At 40.7% G+C, this 19135-nt stretch overlaps 1 protein-coding gene and 1 long non-coding RNA gene across 3 annotated transcripts in view; one reads left to right on the top strand and one right to left on the bottom strand.

Annotated features, from left to right (window-relative positions):
• Positions 1 to 19135, bottom strand: part of LOC105692202 (E3 ubiquitin-protein ligase MIB1) — a 203719-nt gene that overhangs the window by 148087 nt on the left and 36497 nt on the right. For both annotated transcript variants that reach the window (XR_003150195.2, XM_025746133.2), the window contains exon 9: positions 12267 to 12418. Coding sequence is in view for 1 of the 2 variants with exons in the window: in XM_025746133.2 (XP_025601918.1) it covers positions 12267 to 12418 (152 nt within the window). In the remaining variant the exon portion in view is untranslated. The remainder of the gene's footprint in view (positions 1 to 12266; positions 12419 to 19135) is intronic.
• Positions 13830 to 15263, top strand: LOC125500310. The gene is made up of 3 exons (XR_007277630.1): positions 13830 to 13907; positions 13987 to 14114; positions 14395 to 15263. It is a non-coding gene; the product is annotated as an uncharacterized LOC125500310 (long non-coding RNA).

Here is a 19135-nt window from a genome sequence, read left to right as displayed (position 1 = left end):
GTCAGTCTACAGCAGGATCTTGCGCAAGACGAATTCGAAAAAAATTACAGGGTCGAATGTGGAGGGAAAACTCTTTCGACTTTTCATCAGAGTGATTTATTATCCTGATTGGAACGAAAAAAAAAAACAACCGATTCTGACGTTGATGCGGTACCCATTGAATTTAGTGTTTAGACAAAATTGAAAACATTGAAACGTAATTCCCGGCACATATTATACGTAATTGGAGATTACGGTGTGAAAATGCGGTGCGCATCTGTTCGAAATAATTTAGTGTATACCTAGAGGTATGTACCGAATTTACATTTAACGTATATGCGTACGAACCGATGTAGTAAATAAACGTAGATTGCATAATTGTCTCAATATTCATCCGGTACATTGTGCGCTTGTTAAGTTTCAAATGGGATTGGTTGGTCGGTCGGGATAGTTAGGGGTTTGAATCTGTATTCCTCCGGATCGTAGATAGTAGGTACTCGTGTGTAAGAAGGAGTTCGAGAGAAAGGCTCGGTATCATGGGGATCGAGGGAAGCAGCAGCCATCGCCTAACTTATATCGAAGATGTGCGTTTGTGGGATTTCGAGAGATCGGGGAAGTTCAATTCTACTCGAATGTACTACGTATACACATTACGGGGGTTATACCCATACAAAGGCTATACGGATGCGAAAACCGAATACAAAGCAGTCAAAGCTGTGACAAAAGGGGATGAGCTTATCCCACGTAACATTGATTGCTTCCAAAGAGATACTAACTATCAAATTTCAGCGTGAAAATCGATTGAACGCTACAAAACAGGTTCGTTAAAATCACCAAACAATTCACAACCACTCATAGCTGATTGTGAGTCTACGATAGAAAAAAAAATTTCATCTCACAAAAATGAACGCATGAATTTCCTTCAGGTTATCTTTCCATTTCACCGCGAGATAATTCTTCGGAAATATTTTCTTTTCAGAAATAGGATTTCGGATGAGATTCTTTTTTTTTTGTTCTCTGTTTTCTTTTGAGAAAAGTTGTTTCCATTTTTTTCATCATTTTGTCTTTTTCCCCGATACTTTGTCATCGTCGTCACCGAATTGCGACAAAAGAGTATCTTACCCATTTCTTCGCCTGTATCTTTTCACCCTTCGTTCAAACAAAGGGGAAGCAAAGAAAAAAAAAAAAAAATAAGAAGGAAAGTAATGGAAGGGGTGTATGATAAGCGCGGGAAGAGCGCGTATAGTTCGGTAGTGTTGAGGATGAAAAAAGAGAAGAAAATAAAAATCAAAAGAAAAACGTGGAAAAAAAAAACACATCCCCGTATTTTCCACCCCTGCGTGTGACTAGGCACTAAACTTTCGTCGTCGTTGTCGTCCTCGTTCTCTGGTATGAAATCGGAGGTCGTATCATTGGCGCCTACTAAAATATGAAAATATTTCCTCGAATTTATCCCCCGTGGAATTGGCTCTATCTCTTACACCCTCGAAGGACCAAGAAAGACGACGGGCGCGCGAGGGTAGGGACGCTCTCGTGGAACCGAACCCGAGCGAAAAACTCTGTCCTTCGAACGATCAAGACCTAACTTTAACGCAGATTTATATCCAAAGGGTAGTACACATGGGTATCCGTGTCACGGAAGGAGAAAAGAAAAAAAAAAAAAAAATTCCAAAAGATTTTCATTTTCTCATCTTATACCCCGAAGACGTTTATTAACAACGAAAAGGAGCGAAATTAAACAGGCGAAGGATGTACAGATTTAACTAATAAAAAGAAATATAAAAAACGGAGGGTTGGGGGGGGGGGGGGGTAATAAACGTTGGAAAGTGCGTAGACGAGTTACGATCCGGATTATTATTTTTTTGTTCCTCTCTTTTTGAGTTTTCCGAAATCATTATATTATACGTTTTTCAGGCGCGGCGAAACGTCCAATCAATTCTTAAGGACCACTTTCCAAAATCTCACGGATATTTAACGACAAAATTTGGTACCCGTGCTCCCGCCGGTGCTGCCGCTGTTACACTTCTTTATTTCTCTCTTCGTCTTCGTTCGGGTATAAGGTTGAATGATGAAACTTTTTCCATCAACTTTTTAAAAGCGCATTTCCAAACTTCATATCTTATGAGAGTAACGGCTCAAGTATAAAAGAACTAACGACGATGTGGAGAGCTGCTGGCCCCGCTACTCCTCCGTGTTCAAAACTGTTTCTACATGGGGCCGTGCGGGACGTAGATAACCGATTGAGATAGCGGTAGTACGACATTCTCAAGAGTATCGAAAAATATAACCGTCCAAAGACAAGGCGATTTTAACAATAACGAAAACAAAATAAATATAAAAATAATAATAAATGAAACCAGACTCCGCGGGAATGCGACTGAAACTCCGAGTATGAGAGAGTGAGGAAACGAAGAGGAATAAAACTTTGATATCGATATGTACGTTTTTGGCATTTGCAAATCTGCAAGGCTATCAAGTTTCCCTGGATATTCAAGCGTTTAAATGTCGAAGTCAGCAATCGCGCGTCGCGACGCGGGCGTCGAGTGGGATAAGACTATATGTATATATACGTATAAGTTGATATATCTGAACCCTTGTCGCGATGCCCATCTATATAAGACGATTCTGTAGGATAAGGGAATGTCTGCTAATCCTTTACAGGGAATTCAAGTGATAAATTCCGTAAATCCAGGTTCAGGCACGCCCACGCTTGCTATTACTAGTAGTTAAAAGGGGAGGAGAAAAGAGGAGAGAGAAGAGAAAATCCTCCTTACACTCCACGACCTCAGATCCATGCAACCATCCGACGGCGGAAACAGAGAAAGAAAACTAAAAGGAAGGGGGTTGAGAACAGAAAAAAAAAGTAGTAGAAAACTGCGATTACAAAGAGTTTTTCCCACCCCCATTCCCCTTTTTCCTCGCGCTGCCCTTCTATCGTCTCCTTCTCGAGACTTCGTGTCTTGGATTAAAACTTTGACACTTTGTTACATTTTTTTTTCCCGCCATTTTTTTTTGTTTTTTCTTTCTCCTTCTTCTCTCGCGCGTTTCTTTTCCCTCATTCTTTTTATTTTACTTCCTGCACCGTACCCTTACACACGTAGTAGCTGCTGAATGTAATCCTGCTAAGGTTGGCAGCTTCCGGTACGTTGGACAAATTTCACTTCTGAAAACGCGAATTTTACCTCATGACGTAATGCTTTTCTCCCCGTACTCTCTTCCCCCCCACGTCACGCATAATCCTACCCACCTTCGCTAAAATAAAAAAATACTCCAGTGAAAAACGAAGGGGTAGAGATAAAAGGAAAAAAAAAAAACAAACCTCCCGAAAACCTCATATACTTATATCGGCAGGCGGCATGGGATATGCAGAGAGCGAAAATAGCGAAAATAAAGAAGTACAGGGGAAAAAAAAAGAAAAAAAAAAAAAAAAATAGAACGGTAAAGGGTAAAAAAGTCTACGAAAAGTTTGCAGAGTGCCCCGGCAGGTGGTGTCATATACGGCGCGTATAACGCACTTTTTTTTTCATTCTTTTTCCTCATACTTCGGTTCAACCCTTTAAAGGGTTTCGCGCAGCTAAGAAGAAGGGATATACGTACACATAGGGAGAAAGGGAAGAAAAATATGTAAAGATCGAGAGAAAAAAGAGAGAAAAAAACAAACAGGGTATGGGAACTGTTTTTAGGGATATAAGGGGTAGAACGCTGAAGATTTCTGATAAGAATGGCTTATCGGGACTTTTCCGATAGGATCTAAAACGCGCGGAGGCAGAAGGTTAAAGAGAGAAGGTAAAAAGGAGGAAGAAGAAAGAGGGCTGCGAAAAAAGAATGGAAGTGTCGTTGAAAATCTCTTTTCCAAAAGCGATTTTTTCAAAGTACCAAACCGATATCCGCTCCACGATTGGCGACAAAAAAAAAAAAAATAAAATAAAATCACCACTCCCCTCTTCGTTTTAGCAAAGTATCCGAGATCCGTGTATCATTGTTATTATTATTTTTCTTTTCTCAACCGTGAGATATAGACAAATATTTGACGAGATTGTAGTACGTAATAAACATACATACATGTATATACAAATATGTATACCATACGTACGTCCAGACGAAGTTTCCATCTACGTAGAAAACTATCGGGCTAACCCCTAACTATGAAAACAGAGTCTCCCCTGGATGGCACACGAAGGTAGGTATAGGTATAACGTGAGTATAGGTTGGTACTTTGATCTCGGCTGAGCTTGACGGCGAACCCTTGGGAATTTCGTATATTTTCGGGATATATGCACATTTACCGTCAAACTCTATACATGTATATACGTTGTATAATAAAACCCCGTGTGCACTTTGGCCCCGTAGGTCAAGCGAGAAATGCGATCAATGGTAAATTGGAAGTCAAATAGAAGAAGACTCGAGTTAGAAACTATTAGCGTAACAAAAAAAAAGAGAATGATCTATTTTTTTCGAGTCTTAATTCGTTTTTTTTTTTTTTTTTTTTTTTTGTCGTTCAAGTTAAGGGTGGGGAGATTCATCGATAACTCATGAGATTTAAATGAAACCTGTTACGCAAATAGCGAGAAATCCTCGTGGAAGAATAGATAATTACACCAATAAGGGATGATAGGAGAATGAGAGACGGAAGAATAGATAATTGAAAATAGCTTAGGTATGTGTACGTATCTGGGTATGTATATATGGAAAACGAAGATTAATACTAAAAGAAAGACAAAGCACGAGCGTAGACAAAGGAATAAAGAGAGAGAAAAATAGAAAAAGCTAGAGGTACGTACCTCGTGTACTGCGTTCGGGAGGCAAAGGGCGGAGAAATGATGAGAGGGAGAGAAAAGGGTTTGAGAATAAGGGGGTGGCTCTGGCTGCGGAGAATTGGAAGCAACTATCCAATTTCCTAGGGAATACAGGGGGCGGGTTCGGGGGTTGTCAGAGGGGGTTACGGGAGAGAAAGGAGGAAGGGGGGGAGGGGGGAGAGAAAAGAGAGAGACGGAAGAGGAAAAAGGAGAGGGAATAGAGGATGATGGCGAGGGACCGAGGCAAGTCAGCTTAGCGGCCCACTGACCCGGAAACTCTATCCCTACTCCGGAAGCTTTGAAAGATTTCGCAAACGCTGCCGTCATTTTCTTTCGACCCCATGCAACCCGGGCTGTCCCCGTCCCCGTCCCCTCCCGCCGATTCGGGAATGGCAAGTTACGCCGAAATAAGGTAGTAGGATATGGGAGCAAAAGGAGCATCAGGTTTTAGACTAGGTAATCCAAATTGTTAAATCACTCGAGCCGAGGTAGGATGGATCCGATCGCATACCGGTATGCGTGTGTGACTTTATTATCCGTTTTTTTTTTGTCACGGTAAATTTCTTATCGGATTCCGAGTTGTTGGCGAATCGTGGAGACCCACGGTACGTGTACTACGATGGTGGAAATTAGTATATAATATATTTCAAACTAGAATTAACGTTCCTATGTGTCTCCGTATATTATTCTCAATGTCCATGGAACAATGCGAATACATAGCCATATTTCTCAGTGCAGTTATATCGTTAGCATAAATCCGAATCTGATTAGAAGTTCAGTCGGTGAGTTTGTGCGCGGGTATGCATAGCTGGATAATTATCGCTAATTCTATGCGCCGCCCCGTCCCGCCCACGGCGTTTGCACAATATCGTTTTAATTCGTTTTTTATTCTGTTTTTTTTTTTCTTTCCTCCTTTTGTCCCTACGTTCCCCTACGGTTATTCATTGTCATTTGATTTAGTTTCGTACACACGAGATTCGTCGAATGAAGTTATAATAATCCGCCCTACATACCGCGAAGAATGTCAGAGATTACAACACCGTTAATGAGAATATATCATGATCACGTATACATGGACAGGTGTAACGTGATGTTATTCTTGAACAATAATCTTCAAACGGATGAAATTCGAATATATCAACGAATCATTTCCAAGTGGACCCGTAATTTTTCAATTTTCAATTTACTTATTTCAATTTCAAGTATACGACGACAAACGAATGACAAAAAAATTCTTTTGCAACCCGTCTCTTATGGATAGGTAAATTCATATTGCTCCATATAATGCACATATTATAGATATATGTATGATGTACAACGTATCATTTCGCGAGGTCTAGGTTGGGTATGTGAGGTAAGGTTAGGTTGGTTGAAGGATGAGCGGATATAACCGTCTTTAAAGTTGGGAATATCTCCTGCCCGACGTTCCGGAAGGATTCGGTGCAGCCACATCGGTCTCGAAGACGAGGTCCTCCCATCTTCCATCTCCCATCTCCCATCTCCCATCTCCCATCTCCCATCTTATACCACGAAGAGAGTAGGTAGGTATACCCAGCGGAGAGTGCTGCAGATCTAAAACCCGATCCTGATCTACTTGTGCTCCTCTTCTCTAGGTATACCTATATCTTGATGTAAAGGATGGTGGATACGGAGGAGAAGGAGGGTTAAGGTAAGGTTTCCTGGCTATAGAATGAAATACCTCAAACCCACCAGACTGTGCATGGTCCTAGCCCTGTTCAAATCCACCGAATAATCTCAGTATCTCCCACGCGCTAATTCAACCCCCTTCCCCCCTCCCCCCCCCCCCTCCCATAACTCCCCGACCCCCCCTCTCTCCTACATCCTGCAGATATGATATCACTGCGCGACGATTAGATTTAAACAAATTTCAACTCATCAACCGTAATTATATCAACTGCAAAATCGAATTCGCTGACATATTTCAATTCCCACAGATTATCAGAAGAATAAAAAAAAATAAGGGATGAAATGAGAGTAATACGTTAATATCTGTGCAAGTATATATAAATAAAATAATTCACCCTACTCCTTGTTTCTGATATTTTTTTTTTTTTTTTTTTTTTCTCCATATACGTACAGCCTGCACGAATCACGATAATGCAATTATGATCCGAGCGCGTGCGGGGGGTAGGGACAGAGGGGGGAAGGGGGAGGGGAGGGGGATATGGGGGTGGAAAAGTAGGATAGTATACACACAGGAACTTTTGGGATTAGGGATGCAAAATGGGGGACAATACATGAATACCTAATTCGTGCAAGCGCGAGTGCTCCTGCGGTTGTAAAGTCGGGGTCGAATAAAGGGGGGGGGGGGGGGCGTTTTGGGGGAAGCGAGAGGTATGTACACGTATATATACGTAGACACACGTGTGTGCGTATAACAAATAAATATCTATACCGCCGGTTCGATCTACCTACATACGAATATAGGTGTACGTACGTACGTACGTACGTAACCGAAGGCTGCGGGATGAAAATTTGCTGCTGGTGCAACTCATCGAAATGCAAGGGAGGAAGGTCGCTCGAGTTTCTGCAGGACAAGCGAGGAGCGTATGCGTATACAAACGTGCGAAACACACGTACGTATAGTTATACGTCCGTGGTGAACGTTATACACGCACACACACACACACACACACAGACACGTTTACATACCATCACGCATTCCACCTCTACCGTTACAGGGCCAAGAGTTACTTCCAAACGATTTCGCTCTCATCCGATTTAACACGAGAGCTATTATAACTCCATATAGATCTAACGATGCTCCCGAGTCCCGGTTAGTCCCGGTGGTTCTGTTCCCGGTCCTGGTCCGCTCTGCAAGCTCGCCCATCAAGATTCTATACCTATAGTATACGTATAGCGAGCCGCGACGCGGTTGGTATAGCCGTGTGCACCGAGGGGCGGTCGGGGGAGGAAAATCGAACACAGAGGAGAAAGGGAGGTTGTGGGACTTGTGCAGCTATTAGAGCTAAGCCCTGCTCCACGTCCTGTAAGCGGCGGGAGCTGCTCGACACTAGCTGAATATCGAATCGGTCTATTAATCCCTTCACGATCTCCAATCGCCCTTCTTCCCACAGCCGCCACCTCCCCCTCCCCCCTCCCTCCTCCCCCACCCCCAAACACCCAACCCCTTTGTAGCGAGAAACATCACTGCCGATGAGCAACGATGTAAATAAGAAACGAAACGTTATTTTCCACGAGACGTCCAAAAAAAATGATACAACAACAACGAAAATTATCCATTTTTATACGCCGAATGCAAAAGTTAAAAAAACACTCTGGACATGTTTTTTTTTTTTTTTTTATTCACCTCGCCAGGTTACCGCCCCGTATCATTTGAAATGCACGGATTGATTCTCATTACTTGACACTTTTTTTTCCATTCACAAACAATTAACGGTGATCCGAATTGCGGTTATGCGATAATACACCGTGCATAGTCGCGTTAGTTTAATACATACACACGTATACGTGTACGTAGGGGGTATAATATAAACACATAGCACGTTGCGGTAAATATGCATGAAATTACGTAAATTTTTACTCATTCCTTCGTTTTCATTTTATTCGCCCTATTTTTCTTCTCTTTTTTTCATTACAATTATTATTTCCGTTTCATTCCGCATGCGACGCGACGCGGAATATTCAAATTAAGTATTAAAATACAGAGCTCGGTTTTCTTTTCGTAATATTATGGGTAGGTATCTTATCTTTTTCTTTTGTTTCGGTTTTCAGTTTTATATTGAACCTCTTATCTTCTTACATAAATTCCGCTTCTTCTTTTTTCTTCTACGTAATATACAGCGTGATATTCTTCTCCTCGGTTGAATTATCGATAGGGATAAAAATCTTTCCTGTTTTTTTTTTTTTTTCTTTTTTCTTTCGTTTTATAACGAGAAAATGTCAAACGCGAGGCCACACGATGAGAATGTTATACACCAATTGCACGATTTTTTTCAAACAATTTTTGTTACGACCCCACAAAACTCTTCGTCCTACGCGTACAATTTGAACGATCATTCGGGAATCACACCCCTCAGTCACATCTATTCGCGATCCATCACATCAAACACCTTAGCCGGCACGTAGTTGTGAAAATAATTGAATTTCAATCACAGTGAAAGGCAAACTTTCGAACATGTACAACGAAACAAAGCGGAGTAGAACGAAGCGTACCGCGAGGTTTGAGTTTGCGTGAGCGACGGAGAAACACATTCCGGTTGCAGGTCGTGTGTCACACGCACACACGACGGTATAACGTGTCGCGCTCTTTAAAGAGAAACAAAACGAGAGAATAGGCCGAATGTCCAGCAAGAGATGGGGTACGTAGGTAAAAGAGAAAAGGACAAGACGAGAACGCGCAAAGCTTGCTCGTCGGTTGAAGGGTGCGAAGTTGGGGTCGGGCGATACGGGGGTGGCAATCAGAGCCCACTGCAAGGTAGATCAAAGGGATATGCTGGCTCTGTACGAGCGTGACCATCTATGCAGAGCGTACGGAATTAGTAACTTAATCAAGTATATACCGAGTGTCTCATAATTCGTACAACGTTTCTTCCCATATGTAATCAAAAACCGAGAAAAGAGAGAAAAAAACAAAAAAAAAATTGACGAATTAGTTTCACAAGAAGAAAAAATGTTTATTTCACATGAGGCAATGTATTTGGGCAGGTGGAATTTCACCCTCACTAACGACACTGGTTTTTGCACTATAATTACAAATTTTTTATGTGTTGTAAAAAGAAATTCAAATTAGATTATTGTGAGCGGAGTAAAAAGAAAACTTTTGTTCTACATGCCTTAAGGCCTCATTCGAAATATTGGATCGACGGACTATCTGCTTTTCTCTTTTTATTCTATATTTTTTTTTCGTGTATTTTAAGCATAAACCACAAAGGGTTGGAATCGTTGCCAAAGGCGAGAGGGAGGGAAAGGAAGAGAGCAAGCGTTGGAGAATGAGAGTTATTGCAAAATTTTTTAAAATAAACTCTCGAATAAACTCGAACAAATTTTTCCCTTTCCTTTTTTTTTTTTTTGTTTTTGTCATTTCACAATCAGTTCATTTCGTAACCATTTTTCGTTACTTCTCCGTAACAATGAAACGGAGTTCGACTGCTGCGCTTTCATCGATGACATTTCACCAGGATAGAGTATCAAATTTGATATTGATTGTGAAACGTTGCAGCTGTGGGGGGGGGGGGGGGGGCTATTATTATATAAAATACGGTAACCGAAATTGTAGAAAGTAACGTACCAGATGAAACCAATATCACATTATTGCAATAACCATTGGTACGTATACCTACGCATAAAATATTTCATCACGAAATAAACTTCGGCTGTAGATCGATCACTATCGTTTTTATACAAATGCAAAAACTACAACAAATAAAAATCGTACCTTAATCGTCGTCAAAGAGTTATTTTAATTGGGACGATAAAAACTTTCATTAATCAGAGTGGAATGGGAGAGAAAAAAATTCAAACAAAAATAGAAAAATTTACACATGACATCACAACAGCTGTATAATAATCATCGGTAAATACAGGTATATCTATCTGCATGTAAAGTAATTCGTGACATCCGAATAGTTATTTGGGTCGGTGATCTACATGTATACCAAACTACATACCTACTTTCGTTCGGTCTCTCTGTCTATCTGATTTGTCACCCTAGGGGGTATTTTTCCGTGTGTATAGCCAAACTGGCGTCGGTCTCGTCGTCATTCTTCTACAGCGGAGGGAGCGAAGAACAACGACGGCGATTTTAAATCCGCGGAAGGAAGCGCGATGGAAAAATATAGGAAGATAGAAAAATTACAGGGATCGAGTTCGATGTCTACGACCTGACATTGTATGAAAGAATTTTTGTGCTCCAACGCTACCTCCGAATAATGGTAATGATAATAAAATGGAAATAGAATAGAATTCCGTACATTTTTTTTTCCAGATTGTTAATTTCCTTAATTGCCCTATTCTCGAGCAAACGGTTCTCGGTCGTTTACGTATACCATCGGGGTGGTCCAAAAAAAACGACTATTTTTTTTTCGCGTCTCTTATAGAGATTTATTAGTATTAGATCTTTCAAGAGCCCACTCCAAAGATCAGCTTTAAAAAATATTTTTTAGGGGTCACTTAAGATTTAAAAAAAAATTCAAAATCGTCAAAAGTCGATTTTTCTATTGAAAAAAAAAAAAACAAGATTCCTCGGCATTCTATAATATTCTAGATTGAAGATGATGGAGATTCTAAATTTTTTTTTCCAAGCTGATCTTTAAAGGGGGCTCTTGAAACCTACAAGACCAATATATTTTTATAGGTGAAGCGAAAAAAAAATAGGCGCATAATACCTCTATTATGGATGTGTATTTCACTGTAGATAGGGAGGATTTGCCTGATTTCCATTCAGTTGAATAGCGCGCGTTCATAACCGTAAATAGTCGTATCCAGTATTCGTCAATTTTGGAAATGAGAACCGATAAATTCACGAATATCTTCTGTGGTGACAAAAATTTGAGGAGTGGAAAACACTGCTCGTTTCGCTACCCACGTTACGTATATGAAGCTTTTCGAAATTGCGATCGTTGCAAAAACAGCGAAAATTTCGACGCAAGTTCACATTAATACCGACGAAATGTACATATCCGTATGTATCTATAGGCGGCTCGTTTTAGCGCTGAAACTACCGCCATTGTTCCTCAACCAAAAAAAGGAGGAAAAAAAGGAAATAAAAAAAAAAATTGCACAAACATATACAAAATGGCAGTTAATATACCTCGAACATTGCATCGTGTGCTACTTCCGGATCCCATCATTTACAAATCGCACCACTTAACCCCATTTTTCGCTCCTATGCGTAATACAAAAAAAATATCAGAATCGTACAATGCATTTTGAAATATCACTTACCGTCGATATTTTCCTCCACACCATCTGCTAAATCCAAGATTGAAAAAAAAAACAACAAAAAAACAAAAACCAAAAGCATAAACTAAAAAGAAACGAACAAAGAAAATAATAACGATCAACTGCGAAACTTTTCTATGTTTATAGTGTTGATTGAATACGTCAATTTCACGTGCGGGAAGCATTAAATGTCTCTGAGGGATGGTCGTAAATAACATATTGGAATGACGAAATTACGTCCCTAAAATTCCAACGCTATGGAATTCACCTCGGAATAACATACAATAATATCCACCTACCGTAGGAAGGTAAAAAAATCGAACGTTATAAGATAACAATGAGTAGCAATGTGAGGGAGGAAAATGTCTGAAAATATCATCGATCCGAAGAGCGAGAAAGCTGTGCAAAAAACATTAAAATAACTTCACTTCATCCGGAAGACATCGATGATGTAATTTTGGTTTGCGCCTGATACGTGCCGTTACGACGCCAGTAAATTATACTCGCATGTGAGGGTATGTTTCGATTTTGACAAATCTATGAGCAAATGGATAAAACGAAACTCACCTAGGATTTCCTCGAAGAGCCGCGTGATGAAGCGCGTTGAATCCGTTGTTATTTGTAAGTGTTATGTCGGCAGCGTGATCCAACAGGAGAGCCAACATGTCGTCGCGTTTCTTGGATATGGCGTCGTGAAGTGGTGTATCCCCCTCAGAATCCTGGAACAAAAAATGAGCGAAACACCTCATTGGGATATCAAAATAACATCGATATTAAAAAAAAACGAATCGATATTACCGTCGCGCTTGAATCGCGAGCTTTATTTCAACATACCATATCAATAGTCTGCGCAGCTGGGAATAGTTTGAAGAAAAAGAAGAGGAACAGAAGTTTTTCCTTAACAGACTTAAAGGTTTCTTCGCCGCACGCATAAGTAGCTGGGTAGGTATACGGCGGCATGGACGAGTCCGTGGAAAGGTTATACCGTGCAAGAATAGCGAGGTGGACAAGTGAATAAAAAATGAAAAAAAAAAAAAAAAGAAAGAGCGGTGCTAGAAACTAGAAAGTTGCGATACTAGAGAAACCGACATCTGTCAATTCGCAATAAGAACTTGAAAAAAAAAAATAATAAAAAAAAAAAAAAAAAAGATTCGAACGAACTGAAAAGGTAAAAGGGATCGAGTTTCGTACGAACGGATATGGGAAAGTATACGTATACTACGGCGATCGGATGAAACTTTAAAGCCGGGATCCAACTGAAAGAAAAGAGTTCGGAGTTACGAATTCCCTGTATCTGTACCAGCCTGGCTTCGCGCAAGGATGAATTCAACTTAAAAAATAGTTTCTTCAAATTTGTGAAATATTTTCCCAACAACTTTCTCACATCCTCGAAGCAACCGTACCCCCGTTTTCGTGGGTTACACCATTCCGGTTCCCACCCCTAGATACATTTGCATCTCGAGATTCGCGGAACCAAAAAATACACAGACAAACGGAAAAGCATAGATATGAGGTATGCAAACATTGCAGTTGATATCTCCGTAGGTATATAAAAACATGAGATATCATATTAACGTATGTTCATAATTTTTTTTATCTTGCTAGCAAAAACTCCATACAGCACAACGCGACGTACTGTGCATATACTATACGTATATGTGACGTAGATACAAGCTAGATAGAAAAACACAGTTATAAAAAAGAAGAAAAAAAAAAAAAAAATTCAACTGCAGCAGCTGCAGAATTATTAGCAGCACTCCGCACGAAGAACAACGAGAAATATCTACATGAACAAAAATGAAATGAAATAAAATAAAATAAAATACGATAGAATAAAAACAGGCAGAGAGTTGGGTGGAGGTAGAGAAGGGTGAGAAAGAAGAAATGAAAAAACAAAAAAGCAGCAAACAAAACGACAAAAATCAACAGAGCTGGATGGGTCGTCCGAGTCCAGGACTCCCAACACTTCGCATATACATACGATAGTAAAAAGTTATGTACGTGTGTATAATATGTATATTTTTTTCGAAGCTGGTGTATGTAGGACGTCGTAAACAATGGGTGCATGGTGCATAGTGTATGATGCACCAACGGTTGTATAAAACATACAGTGCAGTGCAGTGCAGTGCAGTGCAGTGCAGTGCAGCGGGAAACATGCAGAAATAGTAAAGCGCGGCATTGGCGGTACCTTTCGCGCCAACTAACCGGGTAAATAATAGGCATCAAGCGCAGATACTTTATGGGATCAGTTGGAAAAATCCTTTGTATAACTCCAATAACTGTGCAGAATAAATCTCTCTTGGAGTCGGGATTGCCGGGACTGCCGGGACTGTCGGTATAAATGCTGGCCATACGTCACGCAGCGCGTCGCCCGAAGCCTGCCTGCAGGATGCTCGGAAAAACTATGTATTATATGTACGTACCTATATATAGATATATATGTGGAATCGGTACAGAGGACAGCGAGGAAAAAGAGACGAACTAGCAACGCGCGAAAAGGAGAAAAATTCAAAGCAAACACCGAAAAATGAAAGAAATCTTTCTGATTTAAAATTTAAATTTTCACCTTCTTGCGAATCAGATTAGAAAATATTCTCAAGAGATCGGCGTGAAGGAAATTAATATTTATGACAACCGTACGTATGGGACGGCGAAACGATGATTTTGCTTATTTCTTTTCTTTTTTTTTTCTCAGCTGTATCAAGTTCATCATTCTTATTTTATTAGCTGCGTCGGGGTGTAGAAAGAAAAAAAACGTTTGCGAAGGAAAGTAAAGCCATCATATGGAAAAGCTGGGAAAGCGATTCACCAAAGGTGGGTTATAAGGTATAGGAATATTGGCATCCATCGCCCTGTTGTTGCAGAGTAACGACCTGTCATTGTTACCGTATAAGAATAGAAAGAGATTTATTAGGAGCTGCAGTAAAGAGAGGAAATCGGGTGAGGGATTTTCCTCTCCTCTTCTCTACTCCTACTTCCTTCCTTTCTTTCGCCTTTCACTTCTGAAACGATTTTCCCTCCTCTTCCTCCTCCGCCGGCAGCTTCTCCTTCTGCAACCCCCATTTCTTTTGCCCATCGCCTTTTTCCTTATTCGTTTTCGCCTTATATTCACCCTATGGGCTTTCGAACGGCTTGGGATACGCCTCAATGGCAAGACTCGGGGTATACGTATACATGCGAATATAACTACGAAACCAAACGAAATAGAAAAACGAAACCAAACTGCGTTCGTTTAATGGACAGCTATTGTGTATGAAAAAAAAAAAAGAAGGAAAATAGAAGAAGCTGCAGAAAAAAGAAAAATCCCTAGAGTCATACACGTGTGATTACAGCTCACGATGGAAATTTATCGTTGCGAGGATATCAAGTTGGTAGGAGATAACGAAGAAGAAAATAAACAAAATCCTGATTGTATAATCTGAATAAAGTAGTTAATCTTATCAAGTAGCAACGCAACTAAAACAACAGACACAAACATAGGATTCCACAGCAGAGTCTACACTCTACACTCTTCAGGTGAACATCTTCTACGAGTACGAGCCAGAAAGACGCAAAGAAACAAAATAGAGACGAAGAAGCAACTGGAAGACGAAGGACGAAGCATTTGGGTAAAATGAGAAGAGTCAACATAGTCAACATCACAAAGAATAATCGTTGGTAGAGGTGGGCGTTAGAAACTAGAAGCTCTACGTGATTTTTGAGCATCTAAGGAGGCAAGATAAGACAAGACAAGAGAAGACTGAGGCGAAATAGTAGAAGGCAACAGATGTTAGACGTGTCAGAAGTCTAGGGGGCGGAATCCATCTATATATACATCTTTATTTATTTTTCGTGTTTGAAGGAGGGGGGGAGGTTGAGGAGTATAAATGACAATCAGTATCACCGTATCCGCGAGAAACTTGCGGATCGTCAAGATGCTACGGATGTTTCCTATCCCCTTCCCCTTCGTCGTTCTGCAAGCAACAACCTGATTGCAGTGCAAATATTGACGTCGCTAATTCCACCTCACGCCATTTCTCCTTCCTATTCTTCTTCTTCTTCTTCTTCTTCTTCTCCTTCTCCTTCTTCTCCTTTCTATTCTCTCTCCTCCCTCATCTTCTTCTCTTTCTTATTTTCCTCCTTATCCTACTCGCCGATACAAAACTTGACTCTGATTTATGGATCATGTACATATACAATAGAAAAACAGAACCACAGGTTGGTCAAAGAAAAACTTCATTCTTCACCTGAGACGACTAAAATCTGCCAATAACAACCTGATAAAACCAAATAGAAATTCATTAAAATTGCACGCGTTTTATTTGACGAACAACCAAACCACGACTGATACCCATCATTCCGTTTCCCCGTCGACCAATCATACCTCCCGTGCCAATTAATAAACCAGCCGTTTCATGATTTCATGCGATACAGAAAGGTAAAGTGCACGGTACATAACTTAACTATGTATATATATATACGTATACGTATATATATATATATATACGTATACGTATATAAAACTGAACCGGAACCCTTTGCTCAACGTAGCCACTGATAGTCTGAGGTATTCGTTCCATAAGACGTTACAAAGGAGTTGGTATAAGTATAGTACAAAAGGAAAAAGGAATATACGAGTCGGTATGGGGATGCGGAAAAGGAAGCGAAAGATCCCGAAGCGCCTGCAGCAGCAGCAGCAGGAGCAGGAGCAGGAGCAGTAGCAACCAGTCGACGGTATGCGGGCAGTGTGCTCAAGAATTTTCTTGAAACGTGCATCAGCAGTAGAAATGGAATCGAGAGGTAGAGAGGTATAGCGTTCATAGGTATAGAAAACACGTACGAAAGTACTGTACATGTACGAATGTGTATGAAAAGGTATAAGGTACATGTGAATCTTATGTATTTACACACGTGCATAGTATTCGAAGGTAACGAGCGAATAGCAAGCTAGCTAGAGTTGGCCAACTCGTTAAAACCCCATGTGCACGTCTACGCCATATGTATATGAGAACGGTATGATAATATACACCGTATACACGTATATGCCCGTGAAACTAGTTTCAATAGAGAAACCGAAGAAACGAAAAATTTCAAAAAATACAGTTATAGGTATACGCGCGCCAATTTGCAGATATCCACCCCACGACCCGTGGGTATGGTGGCATTCTCAAGGTATTTCAGGTTCGTCGATTGTGCCGAAACGATTTTTCGTCTTCCGCGCGGTTTAAAATGTCAATCCACGTACCGCCGATAATACTATTTTTAATCTATGACTTACAAATTGGCTAGCAAATTTCCGCTATGTATATATAACCGTGCGATGTGTTACATACATATAGGTGTACATTATATACGTGGGAAGAATAACAGAATTACTCGTGAGGGAATTGAATTATCGACTAACTCGATACAACCCACAGCTGTAGCCTCCCCCGTTTATATTTAATTAGCCGGTGGATGTTATGCTCTGTACGTACGGATAAGAGAGAAAAAAAAAATGAAAAAACTCCGACGTTCATTTTCATAAATCTGACAAATGGTAAACAATAATCCGCGTGATTCGTCGAATGCGGAAAATTGGCGTAAAATTTTTTCGTCGATCGATCCCGTTGATCACCGGCCAAAGGGGGTACGATATATTTTCGTGTAACGCTGAGCGGGCACGTAAAGTTAATCGTTTCAACCTCCTCTGCTCGGGCTATGAAATGAGTTTAGTTAGCGGTAGGTACACGGGTATAGATGTAATCAAGGGAGCGCTGAGTAGAGACACGCGTCACAGAGCAATGTCGAATTGTAGCAACAGCAGTGGCGGCAACATCTAGCTGCATTCGTCATTAGCTCTGTAATTTATGTCAAAAAGGGACAAGCAGAAACCACCGGGCGATATTCACGCATCCGTATACTGCACGTATATACATAATACATACGTAACCTGTGTAAGGGGTCGTATTTAGCCGGTGGAAATGCCGGCGTTGGCTTGTGTCGCATTGCGTTGCGTAGCCTATACCCCTAATTAATATAAATTGCCATTACCGCGAACGGGGCGCGTCGGCGCGTGCATAACGTGGTTTGACTGTTTGCCGGCTCCAATACATTTACCATCCGCCATTCGGTATTTGCTATTTATCGCTCATCGTCGCTATCAACTAAAAATCAGAGGCCGCTACGAACGCGTCGAAAATACTGTACGTACAAAATTTCAACGATGTTCCGAAATTATTCGCCGGAAAGGCCATCATCTTGCTTCGCGTCGGTCATTTTCCCGTAACGAGGTAGGTATCGAAATCTGAAACCCTAGCCCTTTTTTCAATCAGATAACAGTTGAATAACGCATTGTTATACGAGAATAAATAAAAGGTGACGTTGATATTCGGGTTATTGAAAAATTGCCATTTGATCGATGACGAGTCGTACACACAGTAGGTCAGAGCGCGATGCCGGCAAGATTTCTGTTTCACGGAACGAGAAACCGAATGTCGGTGTGTGTTCGGTTGGTTTGGGTAGAGTTTTCTCTCGTGGGAGGAAACACGAAGTAATATAGCAGACTGCCTTACGGCAATGATATTGGCTCCTGTATCTAGGTTTCGTAAACAGGGAGAGTATCGCTCCATTTATTTGTCCCATTAGCGGGGAGCTTCGTCACTGCTTTTCAGACAACTCCCTATCTCTGATTCCTCTTTTCTCACTCACTATATACCCGCACGACGTTCCGGCAATTGCTGATTTTCCAACTCAAATCTGTTCCTATCCTACCAGATCTGTGTATAAAAAGAGGACTGCCAACTATATCACCCGAGAAAAATACTTTCCGATGTATATAGCTATGTATTTTCGGCTCAATAATACTTTTCCCGGTTTCTGCTTTTGCTTTATTTTCTGTTTTTTTACTTTTCTTCCGCTTTTTTTTCTTACGTTATCAGTATACGACTGAAATCAAGTGCTTTATCTATATCCTCCGGAAACTTACTAGTCCTACCCCCAATTCCAGCCGTTTTTGTTTTCGCATTCCTACACCGAGCAAGATTTCATCTCGCGAATAATCGATAATACATGTATATAAGGATACTTGTGTGTGTGTGTGTGCGCGCACCAACCCGCATGGAAAAAGAATAAAATAAAAAGTCCAAGAAGAATCTGTCTTTCCTGAAATTGCACAATTTCGCTATTTTATTCTCCATCTGTCCGTCCATCCATCCAGATACACGTTGTCCTTTTTCTATTCGTACATAACCATTTGAAGCGAGGTAACCACGTCCCCTTGAAAAATCTCTTCGGAAACTAAAGAAGCGAAGAAAGACGTTGAGAACGAAATAGAATGATAGAAAAGGAACACTTTGTACCGGGCCATAAAGTAGGTGAAGGTGGACGGGGGTAAAGGGTCGGGGGTAGTTGTTATCGATGGTAAGAATAATAAATGTCATTGAACGCGTGTGCAGGACTCCTACCCGTATAATTCT

The sequence above is a fragment of the Athalia rosae genome, chromosome 3 (genome assembly GCF_917208135.1).
Source record: "Athalia rosae chromosome 3, iyAthRosa1.1, whole genome shotgun sequence".
NCBI lineage: Eukaryota > Metazoa > Arthropoda > Insecta > Hymenoptera > Athaliidae > Athalia > Athalia rosae.
Note: the sequence above shows the minus strand (reverse complement) of the source record. Positions and strands in the feature narration are given on the sequence as shown.